The sequence below is a fragment of the Octopus sinensis genome, linkage group LG2, assembly GCF_006345805.1.
Source record: "Octopus sinensis linkage group LG2, ASM634580v1, whole genome shotgun sequence".
NCBI lineage: Eukaryota > Metazoa > Mollusca > Cephalopoda > Octopoda > Octopodidae > Octopus > Octopus sinensis.
In genome coordinates, this window is record NC_042998.1 from 29,080,569 (window position 1) to 29,101,756 (window position 21,188).

Sequence of the window (21,188 nt, forward strand, 5' to 3'; positions counted from 1 at the left end):
GTATATTTAGAATTTTTAGTTGGTATGTTCGCATTTTGTATTTTGTATATTTGGCATTGCAGTCCTGTTCTCCTTGTTTTATTTTTTTTTCCTTCTTCTGTTCAACTGTGTATATCATATGTGTGCTTTAAAAGCTATAAAAACTAAAAAAAAAAAAAAAATATATATATAGTAAAACTTATATTGTAAATGTAGTCTAATGTGGTGATTTTTTGCTTCTTTTCATTTTTTTCCAGAATTTCCTACAAACTTAAGTGATCTCACCTCCAAAGTCTCGGAATTGCCGCAAAAAATGGCGGCAAGTGTAGGGGAGGTTACTGAGAAGTGTTCATTGCAGTGAATGTGGGCCAATCTGTAAGTGCTGAAATCAGTCAGTCATCAACAGACTGTGTGTTGTAGTGCATGTTAATACTGTAGCCAACAGCATCCCCTAACGTAGTAAATGCTCATTATCACTTAATTTTATCAACCTAGTTCTAGAGATATTCATAAGCAGATTTGTAGTTATTGTCATTTCCATACATATTTTTTTGTAGTGGATTTTGCATTCTTTCTTTGAAAAAGTATTATTTGCATAAGTCTATTTATATTTATCTGTATTGTACACTACTCATGAAATTCCAATTCAGAACTGAAATGGTCATCTCCATGTCTTAGAAAGCCAACTTATACAATCCTCGAATCAAAATTATGAGAATGAGGCTAAGTTTCTCGCTTAGGAATTGTTAGCTATTTTTTTCTTTCTCAGATTTCTCTTAAAATACCTCAATTAGTTTCAGAAAACTGTAATTGGATTCAACCTTTTTTTCACAGTATCTTAGATGCATATCTATTTGGTTATTATGTTTTAATTACTTCTAGTTAGAATTATTTGTTTCTTATTTTGCCTTCGTCGTTATTATGAGGGTAGATATTTTGGCTTATGTGATTTCTTCATATAAATTCCATATCAACTGCCATTCATTCTTTATATATATATACATACATATATGTATATAAATATATATGTGTGTGTGTGTGTATATATATATATTCATATATATATATTTGTGTGTGTTTCATATATTTACTAGCAGTATTGCCCGGCATTGCTCGGGTTTGTTTCGACCCTTGAAAATTGGAATTTTTGTAAAGTAAAAATTTTGCATTATGTAGCTTGTTATTCTCTTTAAGTGAACATTTTTATGGTTGAAATACACCGAAAAATGGCGACACAGCAGTCAAAAAATCATAAAAAATTTGGATTTTCATAGAAAAAAAGCACCTTTTTGGTGTAAATAATTTTTGGTGTTAACATGGTCCGATTTGAATTTTTTTCTTCTACGAAAGGAAGAGCAAGCCTTCTATCATACTCTCAATTTTGGTCAACTTGCGCTGCAGGGTCTCGGAGGAGATAGTGTTAGTTGAAGGCTACCAAACCTGCCATACACAGACAACTTCAGCTTTATATATAGAGAGATTACACCAACAGTGCGAGAGAGAGAAAGAAAGCAAAAGTCATGTGGATAGGACAGTTGATAAGAGTTTCTATTTCATATTTCTAGTTTCACAATTGTTAAATTCTACTTTAAAAATCTTAGTGCATTCTTTTAGAGACTTGTCTGGGAGTTAAATTTTTTTTCTCATTAAGTTGTTATAATTTCAACAACTTTAATTCTTATCCTTGTGTCATACGTTTTTAATTACATGCAATTTAGTATATCTTATAAGTTATCTGATAATGACTTAATTTCTTTACTAAAAACTATCAGATAAATTTTACAATAGATAAATTTTATGCTGTGATGTCTCCAAACAGAAGAAGTTTGCTTTACTATATATGAAATATTTCGAAATTGATGATTAATTGAAATGCAATTAAAAAAATATTCAAGGATGATATTGACGATTCAAATAGATTTCCAATTGAAACATCTTGAAATTTCTTAATTATAAAGATGCAAACAGTGACTTTTAGTTTTTAGATATTATAGTTAATTATTAAACTGAATCCATGATTCCACTATAAGAAACTTCTGGATCATTTCATTTTAACAATAATAGATAAATTCAAAAAATTAAATTTTGTTTAGTTCCTAGTTATCCTGGAAACAAGTTTATTCTAATGAAAACATTTTAAAAAATCTATAAACTACTTCACATTTATATAGAATTAATATGGCGCTTAAGAAGTGTAGTTTCAGATATTTGGTATGATTTCTGTATGCTCTCAATGGTACAGCTATCTTAATTGTTTCGCAAGGGAAGTAATTGTCTTCTGTGCTCAGGTCTTTGTTTGATTTGGATTTGATAATAGTAATTTCTCATGGCTTTTAATTTGATTTGATTTGCTGTGGCAGGAATCCTTACATAAGGAAAGATTTTGCTCAAATTGAAAAGAAGATATTCTATGTATACATCAGCACCATATGTATTATTAAGAATTAAAAACTAGAAAATGTTAAGTTAATGGCACCTATTAAATTTCAAGTACCATCGTGTACAGTAGCGCTTAACAAAAATAAATAGTTGAAAATTAGATGTAAACAATCTGAATAAGAGTAGATAAATTATTTTCTTTTTCTTTGGAAATATCATGTGTTAAGAAAAAAATTTTGCGAATATTTTTTTTCTTTCAGGAACAAATTTTTAGAATATTTGTTAAAGTGATAAGAATGCCAACCTAGCATTCTGTATTATTATTTATAAATTTTTTTGTTGAGGTTCATTAAAAAAGTAGTGTATAAGGAAAACATCCTGAAAATAATAGAGTTCCGTTCCTAAAGGGGATTCTTTTCAATCATTTTTTTTAATTAAATTTTTTCTCCAATTAAGTTCCTCTTATGTATAATATGCCTAAAACTTGAAGTAATTGAAATACATTTATTATCAAATGTTTTAATGTAGGTGGTATGTTAGAATTTTACATAGAAATAATTATATTTTTGTCTTCAAGCAGTTGTTGCAATTTATTGCCATCAATCTATTAAAAATATATATATAATTAAAAAAAGAAATTAATCGGATTAATAGCAAAAAGTATTTTTCAAATAAATGGAAAATTTGGAATTTCTATCAGTATTTCTTCCAAGGAGATTTTATTTAAAAAAAATGCATCATTAGATTCACGCTTATGATTTACACTTCTCAATGTGTTTGTGCACACCAAAATACACTTTTACATGTTCACGCTGTTTAAAAAAAAACAGGAGCAGTGATGTATGCATGTTATTATATATGTACACTTCTGCCCACATTATATCTGGAATTATCTTCATATTTTCAATGATATTTTCTATCACAAATGCATTGTAAGTATAAGCACGAAATGTATGGTCCATTAATTTAATTTTGCTTTATATTTTATAGTGAATGTAGTATTGTATTGTTTATATCTGATTTTATTTGATATTTTTAGCATATTGTAATGTGCAACTCATTGGAAAACTTATTTCTTTTCGTAAATATACTCATGTCCACAAATGCAGACACACAAAATGTATGTGTATGTGTGTGTTAAAGCACACCAACTAACTTGCATTAGGACTTTTTAAGTAGCTTTGCAAAGAAAGGCAAGAACTTCTGACTATTGATTCTTTGTCAGTTTTTTAAATATTGATCACAGTAATTCACATTTTGCCATTTACTTAAATTGAAGATTCTCATTTTATACAACTACATATCATTCATAGCAAACATCTGAATCTTCTGTCTTCATTTACGTGAAGAACTAAGCCATCTTGATAGTTCTCACACATTTATTTTATTAAATATAAAATGATTGAGATAATAGAAATATTTACTTTTAGAAAATCCAATAACTGAGGATGATTGTCTGAGAATACATTTGTATATCAAAGTGGCAATTTTCATTTTACTTATTATCAGCTTTCAACATTTCGGTGTTACAGTTAACTTCAGATAATTTTTTATATCAATGAATTTTTTAAATTTCTGCTGTAATTCAGTATATTCCATGCATTTACTTTGAGTGCTTTAGAAAACAATTTATAGAATATTTCAAATATCTAGATAGACTTATTGCAATAGTGAAAAGAAAGCTGTTACACAATCAGAATCTAATGAAAGTATACTGGGAATATTCCAAATTAGGTAAATATCAAAGTGCGCCAATTTGTGGTAGCTGGCAATATGACGTAATGTCATATTGCCGAAGAAATATTATTGTCGTTTTTCCATTGGTTAATATAACTGCTCAACTTGACTTTAAAGAATCGAAATTATGTACAAATATTCTTTAACTAATTCTTAGAATTCCTATGTGAGCAGTTATATTAACCAATGGAAAAACGACAATAATATTTCTTTGGCAATACGACATTACATCATATTGCCAGCTACCACAAATTGGCGCACTTATTTAAAAATGGCTACTTGGTACAAGAGCAAAGCTTTTGTTGGTAGAACTGGATCTAAATATGTCAGTCTTTAACCAACCATTATTAACGGGGCTGTAATGAACGTTCATGCAACAGTTTCATTAATTTATGTTAAGTGAACACATATGAGCGGCCAACTTCTCACAAAATTACAAAACTATTTCCAACTCTCTTGTAAATAATACCAATGACCTAATAATATTGCAAATTATATCTCTGATATAGCAATACATATCAAATATCTATATATATATATACATACATACATTCAGCACTAAAAAGCATGGCTTGAATTTTGATTTCTGCAACTATATTCATTTTGATGATTTTGTTTTCATTTCCTTTGCTTGCTAACATTATAAATTTTCATTTTAGATATCTTGTTTGGATTGAGTACTATGTTATTAATAACTGCCTTTAGTGATATTTTATTCATTGATGAATAATATTTTTATTTTAGTTGACTTCTTATAACCCAACAAATATTGCTGCCACAAACTACTCTAGCAAATCTCAAGCTTTTAACTCGAGAACTCATTATAAACATTATTTCAAATTGATTTCTCTGATTCTTCTGAAAAAATATATAATACAAATTTTTAAGTATTGCTATAAAACACTTAATTGATTAAAAAGCTAATTTATTGAAGTGTTAACTATTACTAGACATATGAAGGTGGCAAATACAGTAATGGTTTAGAACTAACAATATCTGTTACATTCTGAGTTCAAATACTCCCGGACTTAACCTTAAGTATCATTAAATATCATCTTTCAAATATGAGTATAATCATTATACTCATGTATTTGTGGTAGGTTCAATTCTCAATAATATTTTTTCATAGAAATATAGTTATGCCTTGTCAGTTATTAATTTTTTTTTCTATAGATAGTAAATAATAGAAAGTGAAGTATGTTAATATTGTTTTTAGATATTTCTTTATATTCTTAGTTTTATCAACCATGGAATTTTTCTGTAGTTAGTAAAGTAAACACCTGAATATAGTGGAGGCAATTTGATGTGCCTACCCCTTCACCAATAAGACAAATATAGTTTCTAGAAAACCTTTCAAAGCAATCAGGAGGTATTTTAATGAAACTAATAACAATGAAATAACTAAAAGAAAATACAAACTAATTATTCTATTATCTTAGAAATATGATTTTTTTTATGTCATAAATTCTTCATTGAAAACAAATTTTATTTTCAATATTATGAAAGATAATAGATTAAATATTTAAACAATAAATTCTTCTGGTGAAGAAAATAAAAATCAAGTGTATATTATTACTGTAGTCATAAAAATAAAGCTGTTAAAATAAGAAAAAATTTACAAAATAAAACACTATTTTTACTGCTCTCTACTTAAAATTAAAGTTAGCATTTCTCTTTCAAATTCTCAGGAATTGATAAAATGAATACCCGTAATACACTTCAGGGACACAGTCTACTATACATTTTCCATTTATAATTATTCCTATGCTTAGCTTAAACAAATCAATATTGACAGATGCAACTAAGGCAACACCAGTAATGACAAGAATAGTGTAGTGGTATTTCTAATATCAAATAAAATTTAATGTACATTCAGGATTTCAACATTAAGCAGAATAGTTACTTAAATCTTAGCTGTTATTATACTTGCCACCACTTTTATGTAAATTTATGTTTCACAGTTGATAAGAATAAAGGCTTTATAACGATATATTAACTTGGATATCAAAGATTTCAAATTTGACTTGAATGAACCTGTTCTATTTTAAACACTGTTCGTTGAACTTGGCTACATTCATTTCAATACTCTTTCACTTGTTAGTCATTTGAATTTGGCCATGCTGGAGCACCACCTTTAGTCGAGCAAATCGACCCAAGGATGTATTCTTTGTAAGCCTAGTACTTATGCTATTGGTCTGTTTTGCCAAACCACTAAGTTACAGGGACATAACCACACCAGCATCAGTTGTCAAGCGATGTTGGGAGGACAAACACAGACACACAAACACACACATATATATATATATATACAAATACTTATGCATGACGGGCTTCTTTCAGTTTCTGTCTACCAAATTCACTCACAGGTCGGCCCGAGGCTATAATAGAAGACACTTGCCCAAGGTACCGTGCAGTGGGACTGAACCAGGAGCCATGTGGTTGGAAAGTAAGCTACTTACCACACAGTCACTCCTGCGCCTATAATACATACATCATAAAAAATAGTGTGAAAATTCTACTACTGTTGCACCTGAAAATGATAGTAATTTCAGTTTAATCTGTAGGAAGCATCAATTTATTTGTACTTCTACTCATATTATTGTCTTAATATCTAAAAACTTTCAAGGTGGCGAGCTGGCAGAAATGTTAGCATGCTGGGTGAAAGGCTTAGCAGTATTTCGTCTGTCATTATGTTCTGAGTTCAAATTCAGCTGAGGCCGACTTGCCTTTCATCCTTTCAGTGTTGATAAATAAAGTACCAGTTGTGTACTGGGGTTGATCTAACTGACTGTGCCCCCTCCCTCAAAATTTTGGGCCTTGTGCCTAGAGTAGAAATGTATATTAAAAAGTTATGATAGGTGCAGGAGTGACAGTGTGGTAAGTAGCTTGCTTACCAACCACATGGTTCCGGGTTCAGTCCCACTGCATGGCACCTTGGGCAAGTGTCTTCTACTATAGCCTTGGGCCAACCAAAGCTTTGTGAGTGGATTATATGACAGAAACTGAAAGAAGCCTGCTGTATGTCTGTGTGTGTGTTTGTCTCCCCAACATTGCTTGACAACCGATGCTGGTGTGTTTACGTCCCCGTAACTTAGCGGTTTGGCAAAAGTGACTGATAGAATAAGTACTAGGTTCACAAGGAATAAGTCCGGGGGGGTCAATTTGCTCAACTCCAGCATGGCTACAGTCAAATGACTGAAACAAGTAAAAGAGTAAAATACAGTAAAAAACAAGAGTATTGTAAAATGGTAAACTACAAATTGGTATAAAAATTTGGATAAGAACCAATATTAACTCACCAATTTTGTCCTGATTATCTATTGTTAGCTTTGAATCCATAGAGGGCTGAAAATAAAATAAAAATGATGATAGAGTTAGTGGAGAAAAATGTAATATATAAAGTAAGACTTAACATAAATTTTCTATGAATTTAGAGCTTTGGGATAAAGTGAATAATAGTTATAAAATTAATTGTCTATACAACTTTCAGATAAAAAAAAATGATCTAGTAAGTATTCAGATAAACTAGAGGCCATTTGAATAAAATAGGGGATTAAAGTTCAATGGAAGAAATTTTCAATTTTAATATTGAAATAAGGTTGCCGTGCTTTTTCTATTTCCCCTTCCTAGTCATCATCATCGTTTAACGTCCGTTTTCCATGCTAGCATGGGTTGGGCGGTTTGACAGTCTGGGAAGCCAGAAGGCTGCACCAGGCTCCAGTCTGATCTGGCAGTGTTTCTACAGTTGGATGCCCTTCCTAACGCCAACCACTCCATGAGTGTAGTGGGTGCTTTTTACGTGCCACCAGCACAGATGTCAGGCGAGGCTGGCATTGGCCATGTAAGGATGGTGCTTTTTACGTGCCACTGGCACAGGGATCACAACTGCAATTTCTATTGATGTACTTGATGTACTTGACTCAATAGGTCTCCTCAAGCACAGGGTCGAAACGGTGTTTCTTTACTTGCCACCTGAAATCTGAGTATCGCTGTTGCAGTTGTGAAGAGTGAGAATTTCAAATACTTTCAAAAGAGGGAAAATATTGGCAGCGAAATGTTAGTGTAGCTAATAGCAAGGAGTAGAATATGTGGAGACGTATCAAGTTCTATAATGATGCAATTATTGAATGAATCAAATCTATTCGATATGTTGCTTAATAGCAGGTTTGGCAACAAACAGGAGAATATAATTGGCAAGTAAGAGAACTGAAGATATCATGGATAATTTTGAATAGTAATAAAATGAAATAAATAAGTTTGTAAATGGAAAGAAAAAATTCGGTGCAGCAATAACAAAAATACATAAAGGTATAAGTTCCTCAATGGATTAAGAATTTTATTGATAAGAAAATTTTTCAGAATGGGATGATAGAAAACTATGAAGTAATGGAAGTTTAATTAGACATAGTGAATAGAGCTAGTGTATTAAAAATCTGGCTAAAAATATACTGCCACTTCATTAAATGAATTTAATTGTAGCCTTCAGATTTAAAGATTGCTTTGATGAACCATTATTCAAATGAAATATATCTCTAAGAATTATTGATTGGATTATGGAAACTGATTCTGTCAAAAGTTATTCTTGCTAAAAGCAGTTGTGTGTAGGGAAAAAAATCCATTAATTATAATGGTAAAAAACATTGCTTTTGGTAAAATATAATTCAGGTGAATGCTACTTCATGTAAATGATGGATCTGATGCAAAAAAATATGCTTGGTTCAAGAGGAAGCTGGTTCTCAGAAAAAGTTGTATTTAGTGATGGTTATTTTAAAACAGGAATTCTATTTTAAGACACATTGCTAAATAGATGCATACAAATAGTTCTGATTGTTGATCAGTAATGAGAGCATAAGATTGTTGTAATGTGCAATTAGAACCATTATTCCTGACCAAGTCTGAAGTATAGTCAACAGCTTGTTGACAAAGAATAAGCTCTGGGGTCATTTTGCTCAACTAAAGGCAGTGCTCCAGCATGGCCACAGTCAAATGACTGAAACAAATAAAAGAGTAAAAGAATAAATGACAAAAGAAAATGCTCAAATTTGTCAATGAGTAAAATAATTCATTTGATATTGTCATGAGATGATGTGAAACAATGAATATTGGAAGAGTTTAATAAAGTCTAGTGAATGGTGTTATCCCATTAAGCATTCTAAAATATTGTTACTTCAAATGTCTGCTTAATTAGGTCATGTAGGTATCATGTAGGCAGTCATTATTTTCTGGTTGTCTATCTTTGCAAATTAGGCTGTGAGAATACATTCTTTCTGATGGTTTGATATGGTTTCTTGAATTAATTCGGAACCATATTGGTGTTCTTTTATCATTCTTGAAGATGATGATTTGATTTGAACTGAGAAAAATGAAATTGCACATTATAGTCCATTGTGAAAACATTTATTATCAATTGCTTTAGCAATGACAAATTTGGGAATTTTCTTTAGTCATTGACATGCCTTTGCTCCTTCAACCACCCTCGTGTACCATGTATGAGCATAACACATTGAATAACATAGATAATATCGATGTGGAGGCACAATGGCCCAGTGGTTAGGGCAGCAGACTCGTGGTCAGGGGATCGCGATTTCGATTCCCAGACAGGGTGGTTTTCGCCCCAACTTTCTCTCACTCTTTCTTCCTGTTTCTTGAGTAATGCTGCGATGGACTGGCGTCCCATCCAGCTGGGGGAACACATATGCCATAGAAACCAGGTAACCAGGTCCATGAGCCTGGCTAGGCTAGGAAAGGGTGCATAAGAAAAAAGATGATATCGATATATAATATAAACCTGTTTTGTAGAACTTATCCATTTGTATTAGATAAACAGAGAAACTAAACTATCCTTTAAAGTTATTATGTGAATATAAAGATTAGCAGTTCATTGGCTTAAATCCAAAATATATAGAAACAAATAACACTGTAACACCATAGGAGTGTAAATAAAAGTGGAAATCAAAACCTGGGAGTGAATTTTATTTGCCAATAAATTATCAGCATGCTACATTATATATAATAGACAAGAAACATTCTGTCATGATCCAACTTAAGATTTATATATTTTTAATGGTTTCAAGGTAGTTATCTATTTTATTCATATGCAAATATAATTAATGCTGCCAATTACCTCTTAATGAATAGAAAGTATTTAAAGAATGGAAAATTGAAATATAGAATTGAAAATATTTTGGTGTTTTTACTGAGTGCTTAAACAGTTGCGTGCATGTGTGCATGAATAATTTTCAAATAACAAAAAAGAAAAAAAAAATGAATCTGACTCCATTTAAAGACTTAACCCTTCACAACAAACAGTTTTATCACTCTTTGCATGTCAAAAAGCAATAAAGTTAGCATGGATCTAATTATTAAAACGAGCATCTGATTAGCTAAAATAATCTCAGCAATAACAACAACAATTCAATTTGAACAAATAATTATGTGGAATTTTATATTCAGGCCATCAGTTTGACTTATTCTAATTTCTGAACAAGTTATTATAGTCAGTAACTTAGAAAAGTGTGGAAAAAAAGAAAAGAAAAGAATAAGTAAGCTGTTTTTTCAGTTAAGAATGTTATTTCTGTTTGTTACAATTTTGAGTTAAAGTAGCTCAAATGATCATTTAATTAAACACTTTTTATACAGGAATGATAAGCTGGAAAACTTGTAACTTTGCGTAAATATTACTTGAATATTGAATTTGAAATTTTGTACAGAAAATTAGCTGAAATGTAAATAATTTTCATTGCATAATTTAGGCATAATTTTGCAAGAGAATATTTAGCATATAAACCTTTTGGGTGAATAAGGAAGGAAGGAAGAAAGAAAAAAAAGACAGTAAAAAAAGGTTTAAATTTTAATCAGACTGATTAGGGATGAAACATTTAGGCATTTAGCCAAAGATATCAACGGTTAATGAAATGGTACAACATATTGTATTGGATTAATAATTAATCTTAAATTGAAAACCAAACAAAAACATAAAAATAGGCTAATATTAAATTGAATTCGGGTTATAATGTAAACAGATAAAATACATTAACAACTTAAATAGGTTTATCACAAGAGAACAAATCAATATTTTAGACTTTAGATTTAAACCTGTTCATTCAAATATCTATTTTGTTGCAAAATACATTATTTTTATTTATATCTGCTCCATGCTGTGCTGGATGTCTTCAGATGATTTCAGTAATATATTAGGTTTCCTGTGAGAAGAGATTGGTAGTCTTCCTCACCCTTGGTTCTATTTCTGGGAAAGGTGTCATTGTGAGCAGTCTCCTGTGGTCTCTTATTTCTTTATTGCCCACAAGGGGCTAAACATAGATGGGATATACAAGGACAGTCAAAAGGATTAAGTCGATTACATCGACCCCAGGGCATAAGTGGTGCTTAATTTATCGACCCCGAAAGGATGAAAGGCAAAGTCAACCTCGGCGGAATTTGAACTCAGAAAGTAACGGCAGACGAAATACCACTAAGCATTTTGCCCGGCGTGCTAACGTTTCTGCCAGTTCGTTGCCTTCTGTGGTCTCTTACAGCACAACATAGCTAATTCCAAGAGAAAGATAGGGAGTGGGAAGGGGGCAGATAATTGAACCTCACTGCTTGAGTTTTACTATTGACCTTAGAGCTATGAAATGTAAAGGTGAAATCAGGGACCAAAGTGCTAGGACAAATACTGTAAGCCATTTCATCCACTGACCTAATGACACTGCTAATTTACTGCCTGAAGCTATGAATAAGTTAGTGAATCAAGACTTAATATAATTAGTTCACAATATAAATACTATCTCCTTGCTGTGATGTATAAATTCACATTAAGAGTGGAGTTGACTTGTGGTTGCAGATAGGTTGTCATTAGGAATAAAAATGTAGACTACACTGAATGTGTTTACCAGATTCAAAATCAATTATGATTTAATGGAAGTGGTTCTGAGTGAATATTAAAATTATTATATAAACTTAATTTACTTAGAACTTACTTTGGTACTATTAGAACTAAACAAAGTCAAACAATCGCAAATGCACTGAAAAAGATAGGCAATCATCAGGTGATTAAGGCAGCTAATCAAATGAAGAATGATGAGATTATATTTAATAATAATTATCACTGTTTTGTATCTTAGCCAACATAATTAACACTTCCAGTAGAATAAGGAAATATGAGAAAGCATATTAGTGAAGCATTAAGTCTGCTAGGCAGTATTATGTATTTTGGAAGAATTCCAGGATTAGATCTGAGGAAGCAATGTATGTAGTACCCTTCAATGGCCCACCAAAAATTTGCAAAAAGAATGCTTTTGGTGGGCCAAGTTGGCAATCTGATTGAGATTTCTGATTCCATTGAATGCACTTTATTCTGTAATGGCTCTTTAAGAAAACATGTATCATACAATCTCATTTCCTTTATTGTAAATCTGGTACATTAAATTTAAAGAAATAATCAGCAGATTATGTTTGAGAAAAATATTATTTAATAAAATATATAAGAAATAATGTAATGAGATCAGTTTAGAGATGTTTTCCCCCCAAAACCTTATAATCAAATTTTAAATAAGTTTATGCAAAAAATTATATTGTAATGGGTATTTTATTAGTTTTGGTAAATTTTATCAAATCAGAGTTCATAATAATTCCTTTCCATATTAAAAAATATTATTTCTCACCTTTATGATCTAATTTATATGATCTAATTATCAAGGAAGTCAGAATTTTTGAGACAGAAAATAGCATTATAAATGTTCATCCTTGGAAAAATAGTTATCATTTAATATATATGTTTAAAATCGAATTAACTTTTAAATTTGTATTAAAGTGTTTTCTATCTTGTTATTTTTGGAATGGTTGTCAAAATGTTTTTATTAAATTAATTTAGTTGTAGTCTTGTTTAAAACATAGTCCATAGAAATAGAATGGAATATAATTTCCCAGTCTTCCATAAAGATACGACATAAAAAAAACAGGTTTAGATAAATGTACAGCTAAAATATTTTTGTTTTTATTTTAATGAAATTGTAATGTTGAGTTGAAAGTATTTATTCTTAGAATTTAATACTGTTACTCATATTTACTAAATATGATATCTATATATATATATATTTTAACCCTTTTCCTAATGAAAGTGGTACATATCAAATTTATAATAACTAAAGATATTACTTCTATATCCTCTTTGAAAATGTATTAATGTTATTAACTAAACGAAGCAGGACTTCAGTTTTTTAAATGTCATTATATTTGTTAAGACATGATAAGTATTATTAAAACATAAAAGCATTATCACTAGATGTCTGGTAAAAAGAACCTACTATATTAGTAGATATGTAACTAAGAGAAGAATTTTTGTATTGCTCATGACTATAGAATTAGCAGCATGGAAAAAATTTGGTTATTTCTTTTTCTCTTTGTATTTTCAACTCAGATTTTAAATATTCCTAAAATTATTTCTGAATCACAAATTTAATGTAAAGAAAAATATCAAATACCCTTAATTAGATAAATTTAGTTTTCTGCTACTAAGGACAAACTAAAATTTACAAGTATCAAAACAAAGCAGACACCATACTTTAAACCATTAAGTCTCACTGTCCTATAAATAGGACAGCGAGTACTTCCATTTCTACTTAAAGTAAAAGAGCTTTAATAATTATTTTTTTCATTTAAACATTTCAATCATCTGTAAAAGTTTAAAAGTAATATTCAGTTATTTAAGTCCTCTGGGACTTAATGGGTTAATGTGAAAGAGTATATAAGGAAAAAAGGGAAATTTAAAAAAATTCCATCTATTATTATGATTGACTTTATTTTCAATTGTTGGAAATAAATGAGGATTCTTTTGAATGTAATTCAAGAAAACTACTTAAGATTTTGCTAGAAAATGCTGAACCTTTCTCAAGTCATACTTGTTGTCTCTTAAAAATGATAGCTCCAACCTTGGTAGACTGTGCCCTAAAGATGGGATGATCATCATCATTGGAGTGCTTTTGGTAATATCTGCTCAATTTAGGTTGTCCTGGTGTTAAACAATGACAGTTCTACTCTCCAGCTTTGCTATCAGCTGCTTGTTGATGTAAAGTGTCTAATTTTTAATTATTTTAAATACATATTAATTTGATCACAAGCAGTTTCAATATGATAATTAGATAATTAGGCTACACTTGCATAGCTCTTAATAAGGCAATGTATTTATATATCTTTTAAAAAACACATGTCAAAACAGACACAGTAGCCTGGTTGACTCCTGTGAAACTGTCCAACCTATGCCAGCATGGAGGATGGATGTTAAATGATGATCATTCAGTATTGTCCCATATATTGACATAAAACCATAAGACATTCCGAGAGAAGTGCAGTCGGTTTAAGTAATACTATTAACAACTTTAGCTCATTTTCTCCAATTTCAATAATCATTAATTAGCAATTTTAATTTATACAATGTTGCATAGCTTTACTATTTAGTATTCAGATTTAAAAAGTTTTACAAAAATATTTCCAGAGTTTGAAATTTCCTCATTATTTACCTCATATTTCATATTTCTATATTCTGCATTATTCATTAATTAATCTATTCTTTGATTGCTTATTAACACAGCCAGGGAATATACTATTTTAATTATAGTGTGAAATAAATAGATATGCAATAAAAGGTTGTTTTTATTTTAAAAATGTAAAGATGTGAAATAATTAGCCACAGAGGTTTAAATGAATTTATTTGATTATTAAGGTTTGCAAAGTTTAAATGGTCCTGGTGGTTTTCTTTTATTGGTGGAACATATTGTTTCACTGCAAGATAACTTTCTCATTGCTAACTTCTTAACAATGATGTAATAAGGAAATGAATTACAGTGTTTCAGCTATTTTAAACTGAAGTTAGACTTATCAAAAGTTTTGTACAATGGAAGTCCTGCTTCGTTTAGTTAATAACATTAATACACTTTCAAAGAGGATATAGAAGTAATGTCTTAGTTATTATAAATTTGATATGTACCACTTTCATTAGGAAAAGGGTTAAAATATATATATATCATGGAATTATGAACAATATATCCAGTACATTCACCACTTGAATTTTTTTGTCTCAGTTCTAATATCGTAATTGAAGCCATATTTAATTTATAAAAGTTGATCTCTAACTGGGGAGGGAACCTGTGGTTGAGGTAGACCTAGAAAGATATGGGATGAGGTGGTGTAACATGATCTTCAAACTTTGAGCGTCACAGAGGCAATGACTAGCAACCAAGATCTTTGGTTATATGCTGTGCTTGAGAAGACCTGTCAAGCCAAGTGAAATCATAGTTGTGCCTGATGCTGGTGTTGTGTAACTGGCACTTGTGCTGGTGGTGCATAAAGAGCACCTTTCAAACGTTGGGTCTCACAGAGGCAAAGTCACTGAGTTCCTTTCAAGCATTTGGCCTCCCGGAGTCAAGATCCTTTCAGGCATTGAGCCTCACAGAGACAAAGTGGCTGAATTCCTTTCAAGCATTGGGCTTCATGGAGGTAAAGGGACTGAGTTCCTTTCAAGCATTGGGCTTTATGGAGGCAAAGGGGCTGAGTTCCTTTTGAGCATTGGGCCGCACGGAGGCAATGGATAAGACCTTTGGCATTATGCTGTGCTTGAGAAGAAGACCCATCAAGCAGAGCAAAAATCGCAGTTGTGGTAGATATGGATGTCACATAAAAGTACCCATTACACTCTCGGAGTGGTTGGCATTAGGAAGGGCATCCAGCCATAGAAAACCATGCCAAATCAGACTGGAGCCTGGTGCAGCCTTCCAGCCTTGGTCAAACCATCCAACCCATGCCAGCATGGACAATGGATGTTAAATGATGATGATGATCTTATTCTATCATTAATTCATTTAAAGTAATCCCTACTTTTAAGAAAAATTTGGCATTTGACTGGGTCCGGTATAAAGTTTTGTACTGAAGTACATAAAGTAAATAGGTTTGAAAATAATGTTGGTATTTCTTTCATTATATATGGAAGGAGGAATGACAACAATAAAACTGATGAAATTTGAAAGTAAAATGTTTAGTCTAGTATTAAGTATATTCTTTTAAGCATTTCTACCTCATCAATAATTGGTGACAAATTCAATACCGTAAGATGGGTATGAATAAAATTCCAAAAATATATATTTATTATTTTCGATAGATTTCCATTATAGCATGTATGTGTGCAGCATTAGAAATCATTAAATCCTCTTTCACTACATCTGCCATACACAGTTCTGTATTTGTGAGATGAGGAATTATTTACATTTGATGGATATTTGTCCTCATCTTGTTCATTGATAACACAACGTTTCAGCTGAAACATTGTGTTAGCCTTCATCAGGTGTCCTGGGGGAGGGGGTTCGAACCTGGGTTCTCATTCCTAAGGTATTTTTCGATATTATTATTATTATTATTCAAGTCACTGCCTGAAATCTTGGGGTTAGTAGCCTGTGCTCTTAATGCCATATGCCCATGGGCATATTGCGTAGTGGTTAAGAGTGTGGGCTACTAACCGCAAGATTCCGAGTTCGATTCCAGGCAGTAACTTGAATAGCAACATCGAAAAATATCTTAGGAATGAGAACCCAGGTTCGAAATTCCCATTCACCCAGGACACCTGATGAAGGCTGGAGAGTACATCAGCTAAAACGTTGTGCTAACAACAAACAAGATGAGGACAAATGTCCGTCAAATGTAACTGATGTATCTGCCATACAATTGAAAATATAAAATTACCAAAATTATAAATTGCAGAAAACATATTTGTTAATATATTCTTGTCTAAGAATCATTAGACATTTTCTTTTTAGTAACGATTTATTCACTACAAGGTAGAATGATTTTCTAAATAACAGAATCTTCACTTTGTAATATTAAGTTTGAAAATGTATTCTTGCATTCTTAATGTAATACATCAAATTGTTAGTAATGATATAAAGTAGACACAATATCAATAAAAATTGCTATACAAACTATTGTAATGGAATAATTCCTTGAATTTTCTAAATTATTACAGCTTTATAGTTTGTTAATTTACTTTGAGATTGTTACCACTTTTAAAGCAGTATCAATCTTGATCAAATATGACCTAAGTTCATATCTATTTTACTCTTTTACTTGTTTCAGTCATTTGACTGTGGCCATGCTAGAGCACCGCCTTTAGTCGAGCACATCGACCCCAGGATTTATTCTTTGTAAGCCTAGTACTTATTCTATTGGTATCTTTTGCCGAACCACTAAGTTACGGGGATGTAAACACACCAGCATTGGGGGGACAAACACAGATGCACAAACATATACATACATATATATATATACACGACGGGCTTCTTTCAGTTTCTGTCTACCAAATCAACTCACAAGGCTTTGGTCAGCCTGAGGCTATAGTAGAAGACACTTGCCCAAGCTGCCATGCAGTGGAACTGAACCCGAAACCATGTAGTTCGTAAGCAAGCTACTTACTACACGGCCACTCCTACGCCTATGATTGATACTTCTTTAAAATCTCTTTACTCTTTCTTTTGGCAGTTGCAACACAAATTGTGTATGTGATTTGACAGTTAATGAAACAAAATCCTTACTAAAGTTCTATATATGTTTGTTGAAAATTACATATTCTGATCTATTTGGTGTACATAAGGGGAATAAGACAATTACCAGGTGTACATAATTTGATAGATGTTATATGGGAGGAGAAATCAGATACTGTGATATTGTATTTTCCAAGATAATTAGTGTAAATAAGATTTTGAAGGTGAGAAGGATATTACTGTGGTTATTTGATAAGGATTTAGACTTTACCAAATATAGTGAATTAAGGAAAGCTAATAGTATTCTTTGAATGAAAAAAATACTCTTTTTGGTGATGAGTAAAAACTATATATTCTTATACTCTAAGACAATGAAATACAAGATCAAACAGGAAAATATCGAGTACTACATGTCATGAATGATAGATTTTATGGGAAAATTTTCAAATAAAATGATATGCTAAACTTGAATTACTTCTAATAACTAATTCTAATTAGCGAATAGACATACATTGACAAAACAATGATAGATGAAGTCAAATCCAATGAATAAGAGAGCAGAAATCACCTCATGTAAACTGAAAGTTTAGCAAGTGGATATTTTCCAAGTTAAAAACAATTAAACAGTTCTAAAACTTATTTGAGTAAAACTGAAAGCAAAAAATGATACATAAATCTCTTCTTTTGTACTTATTTAAAAAGATTTGAACTCAGAATGAAAAGCAGTAAAGCAAAATATTTTATAGAATTTATCCAAGTGTGTTATCTTTTCTAATTCTTTGTCATTCCATTCTGGATTAATATTCCTTAATTACTTCATCTTATGACTTTAAAATAATTTGATTTGATCAATTCCTTAATGGCTGTAGCTAATATTAGCAATTTGACAATTTCTGGTAATTTATCATTTTGCACTGTAGCTAATTATTTTAGTAGTATTGGCTAATAAAAATGTGTATGATTAGCTAAGAGTTTTGATTAGCTACAGATGATATTTTGGATAATACATTTAAATCTAATACTATGACCGAGAGGCAAAAAGCTTCGTATATTATCTATCGTGATATGATTTTTCATGCACTTCAGTCTGAATGTTGGTAGCGATTATAATTAGCTGCTCCAATTCAATTGCATTCAAACTACAATGAAACCTTCCATTATTCTTTGTGTCATTAATTACTTGTGTCTTCAGCAGCTGTGTAATAATTAAATGTCTTAGTAACACTTCTTGCTAAAATAATTTTACTTGCTATGGAATTAACATTACAAAATGATAAATATCCAAATATTTAAGATTCTGTTTGCTGTGAAGTGAAGACTGATGTCTACTGCTTACTACGCTATTCTCATTCTGCATTTCCTATGGGTGTATATTTCTAGTATATTGTTGATAGGCTGACTGTATGAAAGACATTCAGTGATAAAACTTACAGCCAACAATTCATGCAAATGAATTCTTGAAACATTCATATCATGTATGGTCATGTAGGATATTATGTGTACATGCACAACGTACATAGATACATACATATATACATGTGTGTGTATGTAAATATGTATATCTGTATGTATATATATATTTTTGTGTATATATATATATATATATATGTGTGTGTGTGTACATATGTGTATGTATATATATTTATGTATAATCTGTTTCTCTTTCTCTCTATATATATAGATGTACATATGTGTGTATATAATTTATATATATATATATATATAGAGAGAGAGAGAGAGAGATGTACATATGTGTGTGTGTGTATATATATATATATAAATTGGTTTCCCTCTAATATGTATATATATGTATTATCTCCGTCTCTCTCTCTCTCTATATATATATATATATATATATATATATATATATATATATATATATATATATATATATATATATATATATATATATATATATATATATATATATATATATATCTATATATATATATATATATATATATTCTTATGCACACAAACAAATAACCTAATTGAGTTTTATTTATTTTTATCTTTTGATCAATTGTTAAATATAATTGGATTTATTTTATCAAATTGCGTGATGGGTCAAATACTTCATGAGCTGAATATCAAATTCCTTATGTTCAATTCTGAAGTCTTCTGGTCCCTAAGTAAATATTAAGGTTGATTTTCATTCCACCTCATTATTTTCAAACCATTGTATTTCTATATTTGTTGTTTAGTATTGAACCTGTTTCTAGAATTATGGTGTTTGTATTTCAGCACTCCTTGAAGTAACACAGTTGGGATTCTGGCTTTACCTACCATTCACCAGTTCTTACATAAAAAAAGCAATGTTTTATGTGAGGCACCAACAAGATGTTTCAAAGTCAGAACAATCTGGCTTTAGCACTGATGTTATTTTTTTTATTTTGAATTTTTATTTATTTGATTTTTTCGTTACTCCATTTAAAAATGTGGATGTATGCATACAAACCGAGTTAGTTGTCTAGAAGTAGAGCTTATCAGTGTCAATGTATGTGACCCTTCCACTGCACACATACACATACCTGCCTAATTATCGGAGATGGCAACTTCTTTGTGACCTGCCACTAACTGTTGTCCAATTGAAAAACAACTAAGCATGTAATTGTATCTCTCCCCCCAAATATTTTATTTATGAAGCCATTCTCCAATATCACTTCGAATCAATTTCTTTCTTTTAATTTAAAAGTTATTTTTACATGTGGTTGTATATTTTAAAAGTTTTAGTTAGGATAGCAATAATTTATTTTGTTTTTTAACATTATGCCTTGTTACTAGATCAAATAATATTCATACAAAAATGTCCATCTGTAAAACATCACACAGCATATCATTACGATGAAATGCATACATTAAGCACAACCCCCACCTCTTTCCTGTCTTTAACGTAAAAGGTTGACAGTGGTAATCACAGCGTCACTGAAAGCCTGATACGTGAGGCAACCAAATAACAAACAAAAGTAATTAACTATTTCCTATCAACAGCAATAACGAGATTGAAGAAATAACGAAGACGGAATTATATTTATATAAATTATGTTGATATACAAAGAGATATTAGGAAACCTTGCTCTCTCTCTCTCTCCTCTTTCTCTCTCTCTCTCTCTCTCTCCCTCCTTCTCTCTCATTAACTGTAGAAAGGAAATAGCTGATACTTTTGAAAGATATTATTTTATTCAGACATATCTTTGTAATGAATTCTTATATTTTAAATAATTGTTTCAAGATGACAACTTGAATAACGTTAACAAATTAACACAATAATAAAAGTGAATAACACAACAGCCTGCTGAACATTTATCCACAGATTCATAAAGATGACTTTTGATACCACCTTGTTAATAACACTTCGTACTACAGCGGCATATATAATTAACTATTAAAGAAAAAAAAGTACAGACTGTTATGACAATGGTTTAGTAATATCTTAAAGTATAAGAGTCATCTTTGCATCTCTGAATAAGTGTTTCTCTCACATACACACATACAATGTATCTACATATACAGATTTAAGTAGGCAATGGAGTTCATTGACATCAAAATATTAAACATTTTATGTGTAGA

General features: G+C 30.7%; 1 protein-coding gene across 2 annotated transcripts in view; it reads left to right on the top strand.

Moving 5' to 3' along the window:
* LOC115227587 (complexin) overlaps positions 1-21,008 on the top strand; it is a 295,618-nt gene extending 274,610 nt beyond the window's left edge. For both annotated transcript variants that reach the window (XM_029798372.2, XM_036512047.1), the window contains exons 5-6: positions 237-354; positions 19,863-21,008. In XM_029798372.2, coding sequence (XP_029654232.1) covers positions 237-340 — 104 coding nt within the window. In that variant the 3' untranslated portion in view covers positions 341-354; positions 19,863-21,008. The remainder of the gene's footprint in view (positions 1-236; positions 355-19,862) is intronic.
* Positions 21,009-21,188: the final 180 nt, after the last annotated feature.